We start from the raw sequence: 15,893 nt of genomic DNA, 5'->3' as shown, positions 1-15,893 counted from the left end.
ACAATGGTGTAAGTGAAAGGAAGATCAGGCCCATCTTTTTTACAGAAGTAAGGCCTAGATCCCCAAAGGTATTTAGGCACCAAACTCCCATTGATTTCAGTACCTCTGAGGAGCTGGGCCTAAGTCACACATAAGACAGTAGCAATTTGCTTTATTTCACTGTCAAGAAAGTAATAGATTTTTTAAAAGATATCTAGAATCCAGATATTTTTCATCAGACTGTAACAGTGTTAAAAAAGATCAAAATTTAAATTAAAACAGGTTAACAGATCGTTTTGAAACATTACAAATGCAACATTTTTCTATATTGTGGAACCTCAAATTTCTTTTTCTCATTTATTTTATGTATTTTTTTCTTTACTGAAAAATGAACTATAATACAAATATGATAAAAAGTCTTGACAGGAATCCTAACTTCAATCATCCTTGCTTTAAACCAAATTCATTTAAAGTCAGATAATATATAAATAAGACATACCACTTAATTAATCCTCATAATCCCCCTGTGAGTTAGGCATTATCATCCCCATTTCAAAGAAGGGGAAATTTAGGGAGAGAGATTAAGTCCAGGATCCAGCAAAGCAGTTAAGCATGCTCACATGGTTAAAGCAGAGCATGTGCTTAACTACTTTGCTGGGTCAGGGCCTGTGGAAGAGGTTTTGAAACTAGGGGGGGCGTGCAGGAACGTTCAGGGTTGGGGAGTGGAACACCAGCCCTGTGCTGCAGGGCTTGGGCCAGCCCCACGCAATGGGGTTTGAGGTGAGAGGACCACCGCCGAGTCACCTCAGCAGGGCACCCAGCCTTGCATGTGTTTATTTTTGTGTGGGCATGGCCAAAAATTGTAACTCAGAGGAGGGGCTCAGCTTAAAGTTTAAAAATGCTGGCCTATGAGTCTAACCAAATGCCCACTGAAGTCAACAGGAGTCTTTCCACTGACTTCAATGGACACTGGATCAGGCCCAGAATTATTTGCCTAAAGCCACAGAGGGAGTGAGGCCCAAGAGGTAGTTAGATGCTTAACTGTCATTGAAATCAATGGAAGTTAGATGCCTAAATACTGTTGAGGATCTGGGACTAAGGGTTAGCACGCAGGTTCAAAATCAGGAATTTCTGGGGCTCAGTCTTTTGCTCAGGTCATTAGAACATGTAATGTTATTCCAAAAAATTTTCTACTCACAGAGGCTGCTGGGTATTCAATATTATTTGTAGATACAACATTTCTCCTTGGGCTCAGTTGGAAATGATAGCTTTGCATTTAAGGTACAGCACTTTTTTCTGCTATATGCTTTTGCACATAGTAGCTAGTGAAGGCAGACTGCAAATTAGACAAGTTAGACAATGTAATGTGGAAGCAAACAAGGTCATTGTAGTTTTGCGCTGAATATTTGTGTTCAGTTCTGTGCACCTCATTACCAGAAAGATATTGATAGTTTGAAGGGAGTTCAGAAAAGAAGAAAATGATCACGGATCCAGAGTGACTGATTTATGAGGGAAAATGTTGAAGCTGTGTTGCTTGAGTGACAACCAAGGAGGATTTGTGATAGCACTCTACAAATATTTGAAGGGAGTAAACTCCAAGGCTAGTAAAGAATTGTTTATAATAGTTCAAGGGAGTAAAAGTGGGAGTACGAGAAGAAATTAAAATAGATAAAATGTAAACTGAATATCAAGAAAAGTTTCTTATTTAGTAAAATGTATGGGCTATAGAAACATCTCCCAAGGAAAGAGGTGGAAACCACATTACATGAGACCTCTGAAACTAGACTGGAAAACACACAAGTAATTATACAGTAGCAAAGAATCTTACATTGGCCCTAACGTGTCACTTCCATCCCCAACTTCTAAGGGCTTGTGTACACTTAAATAAATGCTACAGCTGTGCCACTCTAGTGGTTTGGTGTAGACACTACCTACACCAATGGGAGGGATTCTCCCATGGACATAAGCAATCCACCTCCCTAACAAGTGGTAGTTAGACTGATGAAAGAATTCTTTGCTTGACCTAGCGCTAACTACAGGGGGATTTAGGTTGATTTAATTACACGCTGCTCAGAGGTGTGGATTTTTTACACCTGATCCACGTTGTTAAACTGATCTAATTTTCTTGTGTAGACCAGGCCTGAAGATTCTGTACCTACTTGCACAACTATGATTGCCCTACTCGACTAAGAGTTTATCAACAACATGCTCAAGCAGTTTTGCCAACCCTAATAATACAAAAATCATGAGGTTGTCTTAAAAATCGTGAGATTATTTTAAAAATAATGAATATGGAGTTTTTAATTTGCCTTGTGCTTTCTGAAGCATTCCATTTCCCAACTTTTCTCTGGGAGTATGAAGAGTAAAAACTTTTTTTTTTTTAATCTGAGAGTCTGGTGTGTTTACTAGACTACTGAAGCCTGGGCTTGAGAGTTGGTAACACTGCAAATTAATGATAAATCTGTGCATCAATATAAGAACTACAATTTTGCTTTCATCCTAGCTCAAGACTGTTTTTTTTTTTGAAGCAGAAGAGTTTTATTTGTGTAACACTTACAAAGAATCACCAAAAAGGATAAAACAAAACTATGCAACAAAACAAAAGCAAACGGAAGGTATAACACAGCAGCCTTCAGGAGGGAGAAGTGTTCAGGTTAGCCTAGGCCCAGAGTGGGGGGGGGGGGCTTCCTTGACACTCATGGTCTTCCACCCTCCTGAGTTACCTGTTGGCCTAGAGCAGGGCGGTGGGGGGGCTTCCTCAACACTCATGGTCTTCCACTAAAACAGCAGAATGGGCCACATTGTGCATCACAAAGCATTGCATTTGTCACTAAGGGAATCGGGACCTGAGAGTCTTGCTCGTGTCCAAACCCTTAGAATTGCAACCCAGTCAAGGAAAAAGGTTTAATACGTTGTGATTAATAGGGGGCGGGATTTAAACAATCCTGGGCCAGCGTCTTTCCGTCCCTATTTATAGCACATGACGCTGTTCACCACTCCGCACACTCAGACCCCGCCCTTCCTCCCCCCAAAGGATGCCCCGCCCCTTCCTCCAACGCCCATAGAAGTCAACGGAACTCTTTCCATTTACTTCCGTGGACCCTGGGCCCCGCCCTTGGCCTTTCACTCCGGAGGGCGGCCCCGGCAGCTGCCGAGTCGCCTCTCAGCCAGCAGGGGGCGCGCACCCCGCAGCAGCCAAAGCATCCTCGTGGCCGCCGCCGGGCGTCGGACCCGACAGAGAACAACGCAAAGCCCCGCCCATTTTCTCCTCCCCCCTCAAGGCCAACCGTCCAACACCAAGCGCACCCATTGGCTGCCCGGCCCGGCCCCGCTTAGGCTCTGTCCAATAGGCAGGAGGGAATCGGGATGGGAGCTCGGGCGGCGTCATGGCGGATCGGCTAACGCAACTGCAGGACGCGGTGAACTCGGTGAGGCTGGAGCGGCTCAGATCGGGGTTAAGCCGAGTCGGCTCCCGCCCTGTTGGGGGGAGCGAGCGTCGGTCCCTCCATCTCCCCGGCCGGCTCCGAGCCTTTCCCGGGCCCTGGGGGGAGGGATTCTGGGCCCCGCGGGGGCGGGGTAGCAAACCTGAGGCGTCTGCTCCCTCTCAGCGCTGGTCGGAGCGGGGGCGGGGATAACAGTGGCGTCGGTTTAAAAAAAAAAAAAAAAAAAACCCGCCGAGGCCGTTGGGCTTTTAAGCGTTCTCGGCTGCTCTCGCGCCCCCTCCCCTTGTGAAGCGCGGGGGGCGCCTCGCTTAGCTCGCGCCGCCCCGGAGCTAGCCTGTCCCCGCCAGCACGGAGCTCGCGCCGTCCAGAGCGGGGGGGGGCTCGGCGCTGTTGCCAGTGTGCGGAATGGCCAGAGCAGTCCGTTCGTGGGGTTGTGTGGAGTTGGGGGGGGGCTGCTTTTCCAGGGAGTTGCTCCCAGAAGCTCAGTGGTTTGAGAATTGGCCTGCTAAGCTCAGGGTTATGAGTTTAGTTGGGGATTGGCCCTGCTTTGAGCAGGGGGTTGGACTAGATGACCTCCTGAGGTCCCTTCCAACCCTGTTATTCTATGTCACTACACCATGTCTATCTCCGATCGCAATAATCTTCCTACTTAATTTCACCAGGCTCAGTGACTGGTTGGGTAGCACCTATCCATGTGGCCAGGGGAATGGGAGAAAGCATGTTATCTCTGCAGTGGGCTGAGCTGCTAAAGGCCACGATTTAGGAACCAAATTTTTGTCCTGGACTTGAGTATGCTAATGGTAGCATCTTAATTAATCCCTGGTCCTGCTAATTGATCTGTGGGAGTGGACACATGAATTGGCATGGGGTCCCAGTGCAATCAGAGACATCCACTTGCATGGAAGGCAGGATTGGGATCTTTACCACAGACTTGGATTAACCATTTTCATTTACTGAAGTGCAATTCTGTGAAATGGTTGATGGGGCAAAAAGTTTAAACTGACTATCTTTAGCGTAAATGCCGACTAAAATGATAGTATGATTGTGTAAATATATTTCATCTTGTCTATAGCTTGCAGATCAGTTTTGTAATGCGATTGGGGTATTGCAGCAGTGTGGCCCACCTGCCTCCTTCAGTAACATTCAGACAGCGATAAACAAAGACCAGCCAGCTAATCCTACAGAAGGTCGGTTTTATCTGTGTCCGTTAACTAAACATGGTTACTCTCTAGTAAAATAGGTAGTGTCAATTTAGAATTAAGTAATTTCAGGCGTAAGAAACTTTCTTCAGATGTTGTAACAGTTGTAATGATTCAGACGAAGCTATGGATAATTGCACATTCTGTAGGGAAGTGAATTGATTGAGATGCGAAATATTTTTTGACAAAGCTAAGCACAGAAATGTGTGTGTCTCGTGGTCCTTGTTTTATATAGATTTAGTAATTCAAACATCAGTCATTTTTATAAGGATCACGGTTATGAGGAGATTCTTAGTCAGTGTTCAGGAAACTTCTGTTTTTAAAAGCCAAACCAAGTATGAACTAGTCTCATGAAATTTTACATTAGTTTGAGTATAAAGCTTATCTAGCTATCAATCTGTTTTTGCTTTTAATGTTTTTGGAATAATACCTTCTTTCGCTAGTGTCTGCCGTTATAAAAGCTAACATCCATATTAGTTTACCAAAAACTCTTTTCCATCTGTACTTTTTTACAGATTAATTCTGGTCATTTTTCTAAAGATAAAGCAAATATATGATCTAATATCATACTTCAGATGGAAAAACAAATCAAGCTGGGAAGAAAGTTCAGTCATATGGATATGTGATATTTAGAAAATATTTATTTATATGCTCAGAATGGCCCTAATGTTTTGAGAATTTTTAAATGTGGCTTTATAGTTAAGACACATTATATGCCTAAATGGCTCTTTAGTCCCCTTTATTTTACACGTCTTGCATCAGATTAGGCCTGACCTCAGGAATCTCAATTTAGGCTAGCACAGTGCACAAATGATGCTCTGTTGCAGTTCTGGAAGACTGTCAGCCAGTCCTACAGTGGCCTATAAGGGCTTGCCATCTGATATTGGAGACCTCTCTGAGGAGCTAGTTAAAGGTGCAAAAAGCAGAGCTTTCGCTTGTTGCCTTTCTAGTGGCAGCTGGTCCAATCAAAGATACTGGTATCTAGTAAGTGATGATTCAGGAGCCCAAGTTTTTGTTTAAGGTTTAAAGGCATTAGATCATGTAAGTTGACGTGATCTAACCATCTTAAACTCTAGATAAGGCAAGCTGTATTTCAGCATATTGTAACTGTTCAGGTTAAAGTCCAGGTTCTAAGCAAGTCAAAATTTTCTTGGCAGATCAGTCTCCCTGTAAGTTTCTTATCTTCAGGTACTGATAATCTTTGAAAGCTTAAGTACAATCTGTAAAACTTCAGTATTTCTATATCAAGGTGATATATGGTGATGTCACAGTACACATTTAAGTAAACATTGTCATTTTGAAATACAATCAAGTTTGAAAATATAGCTTATTACATCTATCCTTGAATTTTATAGTCCATTTCCTATATTAAAATTTTCTCTCCCATGCAGCTGTGAGAGATCTACACAAACAGGGAAAACAGTGAATATAACTAAAAGTATGGCAAATGTACAAAGTAAGCTGAGGAAATACAGCTCTCCCTCTTAATCTTTCAGCTATAGTAACCTGGCGTTTTTACTTGTAATGTGATTTAAAACATCTTCATTCAGAATTGACTTTAAACTAGCAATATTCTTTTTGAAAGTACTCCACACATTTTCATGTTATTTAGAAGTTAAATTAAAACCCTGTCACTAACAAAGTGAAAACTGAGCTTTTCAGGTGAATTTGTACATTAACAAAGTAAGAGCATTTTTAAGTTTAAGTGGTAACGTTAATTGTTGTAGTGGTAAATCTTTTAAGCAACCATATTAAGAATCCTTCTCTTGGTCTGTTACCAAGTTGGTGTAAACATTTCATAAATTTCAGATTTATTCGCATTATCCTAATCTAATCCTTGCTCTTTTTTTAACAAGCACAATGACCAAATTCAAGGAACGAATTGAAACATTAGAGTATTTCGATGCTCCAGAATATGTAACACATTGTAACTGGAATGTTTGATATGCTGCTAGAATGGAGTATCTGGCTTAAGAGTTAGCTGTCTCTTTGCAAAATAAGGCAGCCATTCCAATGCCATTTGTTAGATTGATTCTGATCCTAGCTTAAACAATTTTAGAACGTTAACATGTACTAGATTTGTTTGAGATGGAAGGGTATTATCACTGTCTTTAATACAGGAAAGAGTTTTTAAAATTTAAGAATACATTGGAGTTAGAAATCAGTATAAATCTTCTGAAATTCAGAGTAAAATTCTAGGTGACTTGTACCTTCAGTGAGCACTAAGTTTATCACAGCTCTCCTCTAAAAAGATAAATTAAATTGTAATAGATAATCTGATTTTTGTTTTTATAGAATATGCTCAGTTGTTTGCGGCATTGATTGCACGAACTGCTAAGGATATTGATGTTTTAATAGATTCATTACCTAGTGAAGAATCAACAGCAGCTTTGCAGGTAAGAATATCACTAAAATCTAAAACACTTGAAACACAGCAAAAAAATCTCCACCCTCTTAATCCCCTCTGAATATTCCAGCCCAAAATCACAGATGGCATAAAGGATATAATCTTAGCTCCCTTTAATAAAAAAAAAAAAAAAAAGTTCGAGGGAATATTTTGTTGTCTCTCCCCCCTGTGGGCCCCCCTTCCCCCCAAAAAAAGTACCTGTAATCAACAGCTTAATTTATTGGAAATATTACATTGAATAACTTAAAACTTGAAGCGGGATGGGAAGACTTAAACCTTGGAACTCTGAGCTATATTAAATTCATTTTTCTTTTCACGGGGCTCCTAAAGAAACTGCCCTCTCCACCACCATCTGAAACTATTTTTAAGAGCCATGTGGTTTTTTTTCAGTTTATTTAAACACACAACTGTTTTAATATACCTTTTGTTTTTCTTTTATTAAAAGAAACTTGCAAGTTTTCTGGCTCTCAAAGCAGGTTTCATCCAATCTCTCTAAGAGCATGTCACAAGCGAGTTTACTAAAACTGCTGTATCTGACATGGTACTGCCGCTTTGTGTCTAGACCACTCATTTTTTTAAAGGACTTTCAGTATTTCTGAAATGTTACAGTTCTTTCCTCTTCTTAGCTCCACAAGGAAACCTTCCTGCAGGTCAGCAGATCAAACTTGCTTCCCCAAACCTTTTTCCCTCAGAAGGGCCCATGTGCCTCCTCCTAGGGCAGTGGTTCTCAAACTTTTTGTACTGGTGACCCCTTTCACACAGCAAGCCTCTGAGTGCAAATCCCCCCACCCAATTTAAAAACACTTTTTTTTATATTTAACACTATTACCAATGCTGGAGGTGAAGCGAGATTTGGGGTGGAGGCTGACAACTTGCGACCCCCCCCCCCCCCATGCAATAACCTCGTGACCCCCTGAGGGATCACAGCCCCCAGTTTGAGAACCCGTGTGCTAGGGTCTCTCCAGCAATCAGTCCTACCTCCCAACGTAGTTTACTCCAATGCTCATCTCTTTCTACAAGTCTTGCTTGGTGGCCCACCTGTCTTGCCCTTCCTAGCCCTAGTTTGAGTGTTTTTTAAAATTACTTTGTGTAAGTATGTGTACAAAGATGAGCCCTAACTCCCTATGCTACATTGAAGCAATTTTAAAATGGGAAGAGTAAATTTTGTATTTTCAGTTCTTGGAGATGAGTTGATAGTCTCAGAGTTGCAGAGGATAAATGCAGATTACAAAAGAGATTAGACATGTCTAAACTGGAGAAGCATAAATAGGATATTGAACAAAAGTGCTATATTCTGCTAGATCTCTAGTTATAGTAGTGACTAAACATATTAGTTACATTTAAAAACTCAGACCATATAGCATCAGTGTAACTTCACAGTCCATATAAATAACCTGAATAGTTTTTTAGTCTTCTGTGCAGACATACCACAGATTATGATGTTGTCATGTTTCATAGCTGAGCCATGTCTGACACTAATGACACTTGTGTTGGGAAAACCAAGGCACTACAGAAACTGGTTTTGATAACCCAGTAGACAGCATGCTTTCCTCTGAGCTGATATTGCAGCAGTGTCTATGCCTGATTTTTAGGGGCCACTGCATTTACATTTTCAAAAAAAGACCTTGACCAGCGCCTGTGATGATTAGATTCCATGGCCCCTTTGTGCAAGGATAGATGTTTAGTCCTGGTCAGATTGTCCTATGGTTACACTTCCAATTGGATGTGGCTTTTTGTTTGTTATTTACTTCCATTCTTAAATTGGTGTGTTGTTGCAAACAAATGTCACCATCATTTTTATTTCATTTTTTTATTTCATTTATTTTCATTTTTTTTCATATTTTTTTTCATATTTCATTTTTTTTCATTTTTCATTTATTTCATTTTGTTTCATTTTTAGAAGGTGCACACTATACATTTTTAAACAGTGATTTATTTTGAAAACTATATTAGTTTTACAGCTATATCAGAAAATGAATGATTGTTTGGTTATTTCATTTACCAAAGGTAAATTGGGAGGTGAATTATCTCCAATTCACCAGGTTAATCATTAATATTTGGAGGATTTTCTTGCCATGCTGTATTAGGAGGAGAACATCACCAGACGGACATTTTAAATTGTTCTATTTAACTAAAACAACATCGTTAAGTATTCTGGTTTTTTTTTCTTCAACAGCAAACATGTAATATTTTAAGAAAACGAGCAGTACATCCCTCGTTTCTCACATTTATCTCCAGACTTCTTTTTCTTGTCCAGATCTATTCCGCCCCCAGCAATCTTCTATTCATTGAACTTTTTGAAAGTTTGCGCTTGTAGAGAGAGGTAAGGGATTGACTCTGTGTACACAAATTTGTAGAGGGACAATAGGGCTGAGGTTTGTTGTTTCTCACCTCCATATATTTATTTATTTATTTATTTTTAAAATGCTTTTGCTGTTAACAAGCATGTTACCTCTGGAGACACAAATTCACAGTTTGAGAACTGCAAAAGTAAGCATCTCTGATCGTATCCTCTAGACTGAGCATTGAGTCCCATTGGGTAGATAGAAAGTTTAACCTAAATAATCTATACAGAAGCCTGTGGAACCCCATAAGGTTGGGTCCTAATCAATGAACTATTGGAATTCATTTACAAAACTTTTCTTAAACGTTGCATGAATATACTGTTTCATACTATAGAATTAGAATTTATAATCCTTATTCCATGATGAGCTATCTTTAGATAAGTTTTTTCCTCAAAATCAGATTTAAAAAAAAAAATCATTGATTTTTATCCACCCTGCTAATTAACACCATGAGATCTGAAAGTGTTACACCTTACTCATCTCTTTTGAGTAGGGACAAAGGTTCTGGTTTTTGTTTAAGAAAGCTGTAGTTGAGTTCATCTAAAATTGGCAATATGAGATACAAAACATCTATTTTTGTTGATGAATTTAATCTCCAGGCAAGGAGTGCATTTTTAGATGGCAAACTTATAATGGATAAATGATATTCTTGTACTCCAGCAGAGAATAACTGATGTAGGAGCTAAAGATGGGTGTCTTACTAGGTTTCATCACAGGCATGGACAACTTCTCCACCCATTCCCTTGAAGAAAACTCTGCCTTATGTGGTGATCACAATCCCCTAACTTTTCTTTTGTATTTAAAGGCTGCTAGTCTGTATCGGTTAGAGGAGGAAAACCATGAAGCAGCTGCCCGTCTGGAAGAGGTTGTTTATCGTGGGGATATGCTACTAGAAAAGATACAGAGTGCCCTAGCAGATATTGCTCAATCACAGCTGAAGACCAGAAGTGGTACTCATAGCCAACCTGTTCCAGATTCATAGCAGCAGGGGGCAGCATTTTGCTGCAAAAATGAACTATTAGATTGTGAATAAAATCATATTTTTGAAAACAAAGTTCTGTATCAAACACAATAATATTGAGCCATACTGTTGTGTAAATATTTTGAGTGCACTGATTATGGTAAAAGCATGTCACTTGTCAAAGCCTAAAAGTCTTGTTATATAGTCTCAAGTTTGGCATGGAAAGCATTCATAAACTAAGAATTGGTGTTCGTGTTGCTCCAGCACTGCACATTTAATGTGTTTCCTTTATTTCAAAACACTACTTTTTTTGGTAAGTTTAGCTTCTCTTCTGCATAGATTTGTATCTGATGAGCGGTATTCTTCACAATGTAAATTTGTATATTCCTACTGGGCAATAAGGGAAAATTCTTTCTCAGCATATTTTTGGTAACCTCCCTCTCCTCTAAATCTTCAAGATTAGGGTGTCTTATTTTATTGTGAGGCTTTTACAGGAAATTGTGCTTCACTGTGCAGAGTTCTATGAGCAAAGTACTGTGCATTCTGAGGTTGTTCGAGTGCTCACCTCTTGCATTGCTATATATACTGTTTAATTACCATTTCTGCTGTGACAGTTTGGCAAACTTATTATTTGACTGTATTTTATCTTCTTTGGCTGCAAGCTAGTATGCAGTTTTCTTGCCAGCTGCATCCTGTTAATACGTAAAGAGCCAAAGCCAAGATCAGGTGTCTGTCAAATTTGTGGTTCACAAATGGGACTGTGGAGCAGTAGTGGTTCTTGATGCACTTGCTGGTTCCCTGCAGGCTGCTAGCAGGTCTTATGGAATTGGCTCTACCCCTTTGCTTCTGGTTGCTTCTACAGATGCCAGGTGTCTCATGGCAAAGCCTGTGCCTGTAAAAGTAGATGCTACTGAGAGGAGCTGCTGGTTGTAATTGCATCAGAGGAATTGGAGAAGAAACAAAAGGTGTCCAGTAGGGATAGAAGCCAGCGATGGAAGAGCTGAAGCTAACTTCTTTTCTAATATTGCTCTTCTGTGTAAGCAGTTGCTGTAGCCACTGCATGGATGTTGTGTGAGTGTAAATATGAAAGGGGTAGTCCCTGAGATATTCAAGAGTTCTTCCATACTGAAAAAAAATTGTGCCTCAATGATGTGAATTAAAAATATAGAAAATTTGGCTCACTTCAAACCCCACAAGCTTTTAGAGATGTTTGGATCAATATTTGAACTTTGTGGCATAGTACTGGAGTACACCCTTCTCCCTTAGCAGTCTAAAAGTTTTACTTTGGCCTTGAAGATAGACTGGCTTTTCTCGGAGTCTGTGTGCATATAGTCTACTTATTTGCCTGATTCAAATTGTTTATCTGTATGTACTGGGCAAATTTCCCTCATGTACATGGAATTGTTACGCTTCTATTGTGTTCAGCTGATCTGAAACAATTTGAACTTGTTTTTTGGCAACCTACCACTGGCAATGCATTCAAGGAGCCATACACCCATTAAATTGTGCTGTAAAAAGAAGAGTTGAGTAGGTCATGGGACACACCTTGTACGCTTACCACTGTAACAGTCTGCTGTTCTAAAGAGGACTTTCACAATATAATTACTTACAAAGTGGTAAGTACTGCTAGTTGTTGCTAAAATGGAAATGTGCCATTTAAATGTGATTAAATCCTAAACTTCACCTGCTATTGTGAGACTCCTGCAGTACCTACATACAAGGAAGAAGGGAAACATGGTTTATTACTTCATATAGAAGTGGGGCCCATGCTGTGCCATAGGTTTCTTTTGTCTCTTGGTAAATCACTAGAGTTCAGTCTGTCACAACTATGTACTAATTTTGGGAGCTGACTCTGAGGGTCTGACTTTTCTTTTTTAAAATACATGTCAGACACCAACTGCAATTGAAGTCCTAGGAGCTGTGCTCAGTATATCTAAAAAAACATGCTCGTGTCTCAAGTTGTGTGACCTGAAAGTGAGGTACCAAAATTAGTGAACACTTGGAGCTAGCTGTCTGTTTTCCCATCTGTAAGATGGAGAAAATTTCCCAATCTCACAGGAGTTTTGAGGATTAATATATTGCTATAGGAGTTCAACAGAGTAGAGATGGATTAAATAGCACTCAAATGGATTCCCTATCTACATTTTAATCTCTGTAGTTGCACAATGGCACTAATATCTGTCTTGTCAGCTGTTAACTTGCCAGAAGTAAACCCAAGCTCAATATTTCTTAACCATTCAGAAGTTCTCTTTGCATGATTACTATAGAGTTACACCATCCTTGTATATTCAGTTTTGTACTCTTTTTGTTGGAATATTAGGAAGTTGCTACTGCTGGAATTCCAGATTTCCTTGTTTAAAACGTTGCCTTAGTGTAGCATTTTCTTCGTGCTTGCTGCTTACTCTACTATAAAGGTGGCCGGCACATTAACATACTAAAGTGTGTACTAGTGTCAGAGCAGCTATTTCTGTTCTACATCTGAAGAACTTTAACTCTTATGCTGGTGTGAAGTAAGGAATGCACACTGTTTGTGTCTCCCCTTGATGTCTAGTTCAGCATTTCTATTAAAATGTCAACATTTGGTTATGGACAATGTAATAAAAATAAAACAAACAAAGCAAGGAAATTGGTTGAATGCTTTCTTTTTAAAGGGGGTGATTGTTTTTCAGTTATAACCTCTAAAACACCCTTCCATTTGTTACTCAGCATGGGTGGGTCACATACTGATGTGCATGAGTCCCACAGTGCAAACTTTCACCTGTGCTTTAACTACAACCTAGCAGCTCAGCCTGCTCCCCCTTGCTTCTGTGGTCCGGTCTGAGTTATAGGCAGGTCTGCAGCACAGAATGGGGGAAATAAGGATGATTCATATAGCGAGTAGTAATATGTTATGGCAGTGCTTTCATAGACAGCATTTTGTTTCAGTGCTAATGGAAAGTGGATTAAAACTAGCACAACCAAATGTACTGTTTATGTTCAGGACAAAGTAGAGCTTGAAAGCAGGTAAATGCTTGCATAAAGGTGTGTTGGGGGGGCTAAGGCTGTGCAGTGCATTTCTCCCCTTCCTTCCAACCCCCCAAAACCCACAAAATGTAAGTGTGTAAGGAGTAATTTTGCTCATAATTGTGGGGGGGGGTGAGAAAAGGGGAAAGAAAAGTGATAGCACTAACGATTCTTGTGGTTTCTCATGGTCTCAATTTGGTAGTAGAGACAAAGGAAAGCCATTGGTGCAGCTCAGAGGCACCTTGAGGGGAAGAAAGGAAGTAGTGGAAGCCATCTTGAAGTGGAGGGTGACTGCTTACATATGTAACGTATCCATCACCATGGTGTCTAGGAATAGTAAAAGATTCTAGGAATTACACTTTGTCTTCTTGAGCCTTTAAGCATAGAAGTTGTACATCTTCATCTTTAGGCTACTGTAATGAGGCGTATTTGAAAACTAACTCCCTTTGTTTTTAGCTGCCTTATTCTGATGGTCATGAGGACATCTTGCAACCACATGTCAACCCCCCACCCCCAGTACCAGCTGTGCTGAGGCTTAGTAGTAAACTAAACTACACTTCAAAGATGCTCCCCCCCCAAAAAAAAAAAATATATAAAAAACCAAGAAGTTGGTTCTCTTTATGGTTTCTGAGACTACAGTTTAGATCTGCTTCATTATCTGTGTCTGCTCCTCACAAGGCTTGCGAGAAGGCACTGTATTTTATCTGAGATCTTTATTACTTCCACCAAATGGCTCAGAATCAGGGTGGATTTGATTTAAATCAAATTGATTTAAATCATGATTAAATTGAGTCTTCCTGACTAGTGAGTTAAATAGATAAAAGTGTATTCTTGATGGTTGTTATAACCGTAATACATATTTTCCACAACTCAGATAGATGTAGGTTTCATTTTTAAGTGTTTTATTTTGAAAACTTTTCAGATTAGTTTTACAACTATATCAGAAAATGAATGTTTGATTACTTCCTTTACCAAAAGTAATTGAAATAGTTCATCTCCCAATGCCTTCATAAATATCTATCTCCAATTCACCAGGTTAATCATTAATATTTGGAAGATTTTCTTACCATGCCATATTAGGAGGAGACCATCACTAGGCAGACATTTAAATTGTTTTATTTAACTGAAACAATAACATTATGTATTCAACAGCTAACATATAAAATTTTAACAAAACAAGCATATGAATTTTTGAACGTAGTTAAACAGTCAAGTTTTTTTAAATCAGGATTGTTTTTGTTAAAATTTTTTAATATTTCATTTAAGTATTTTAGTTAACAAAGAAAAACCACAAAAATTAACTTGACTATATCAGTCAGGTCAACATGAGAAACTTAAAATATTGGCTTCTGCAGCTAACTCAATCGTTTTCACTTTCAGTTTCCTGTTTGTTCATAATCTGGAAAAGAAAAACAAGCTCTCCTGCTTTTTCAGCTCCCAAATGATTTCTCAGTTTAGAACGAATTAGTCCAAAGGAAGAAAATATACTTTCTACACCAAGAGAAGAAGGTACTGCTGTTAAAAGTGAGATTATCACTTCAACAGTCTCTGAATTCAAGTGCTTAAGTGACTTCCACCTGTTCACTGGTGTGACTTTCTTTAAAACATCATCAGCAAATATATTTCTTGAATGGTTCACCCTTAGCTCTGAAGTTTATTATAGTTGGCATTATAGAGGGATGATTGCTGGATGTCCATGTCCTAGCTAACTCCTCCTCTTCAGCAGTTAAGGTTTGACCCTGGTACCGAGTATTGAGAATATTTGCAAGAAAATGAGCTGCAGATAGTGCTTGTCCTATTTGTTTTTTTTTTTTTAATGCTTGTAATTTAACTCTGTTGGTGCATATTTCTGTTTTTAAGATCTCACGCAGTTCCTTCCAAATTTCAACAGCGGCCACAATAAAACAGTTATTTCCCTGCATTTTGTTCAAGGCTGCAGAAATGGGCTTCAGGATGTTCAGCATGTGTTCAGCATTTCTCGTAAGCCCAATGTTGAGAACTTTGGCTGGATCAGGGCCATCTATTTTTTCACAATTTTGCTCACAAACTGTCATCAGAATAGGCCAGTTCTTGATATAGTGCTCAAAACAGTCCACTACTGAGTTCCATCGCACGTCTTGTGGGAGAGTTAGCAGCTGCAAATGGTTGTTACGGAAGTATTTTCCAATTTCAACATTAGCCTTTATTTCTGGAACACTGAAGTCTTTGGCTAGGAGGTACATCAAATGAGCACTGCAACCGTATGATGTTAGCTTGGGACTCTTTTAAATTTCTTCTCATCTTGGATACATTCGCAGCATTGTCTGCGACCAAGCTGCATTCTAGACATTTGAAATTTTTTTTCACAGTTTCTTATAGCTTTTACTGCTACTTCTTGTAAGCATTCTGCTGTGTGTGCATTTCCTGATGTGTCAATTGTTTCTGTAAGGAAGACATTCCCTTCTTCTGTGGTCACACACGTCCAACAGGATCATTGTGGACATTGCTCCACCCACCAAGACTCAGGTTAACAATTTCACCCTCTAGATCTTTTGCACACGGCTCAATTTCTCTTTC

At 39.6% G+C, this 15,893-nt stretch overlaps 1 protein-coding gene across 1 annotated transcript; it reads left to right on the top strand.

Annotated features, from left to right (window-relative positions):
* Positions 1–3,118: 3,118 nt before the first annotated feature.
* MED21 (mediator complex subunit 21) lies at positions 3,119–12,960 on the top strand. Its single transcript, XM_048825937.2, has 4 exons — positions 3,119–3,407; positions 4,495–4,609; positions 6,917–7,017; positions 10,179–12,960. The coding sequence occupies exons 1-4, from the start codon at positions 3,366–3,368 to the stop codon at positions 10,353–10,355; spliced, it is 435 nt and encodes a 144-aa protein (XP_048681894.1). The 5' UTR covers positions 3,119–3,365; the 3' UTR covers positions 10,356–12,960.
* Positions 12,961–15,893: the final 2,933 nt, after the last annotated feature.

The sequence above is a fragment of the Caretta caretta genome, chromosome 1, assembly GCF_965140235.1.
Source record: "Caretta caretta isolate rCarCar2 chromosome 1, rCarCar1.hap1, whole genome shotgun sequence".
Lineage (NCBI taxonomy): Eukaryota > Metazoa > Chordata > Testudines > Cheloniidae > Caretta > Caretta caretta.
The sequence above is the reverse complement of the archived record's forward strand: the minus strand, read 5'-3'. Positions and strand labels throughout refer to the sequence as shown.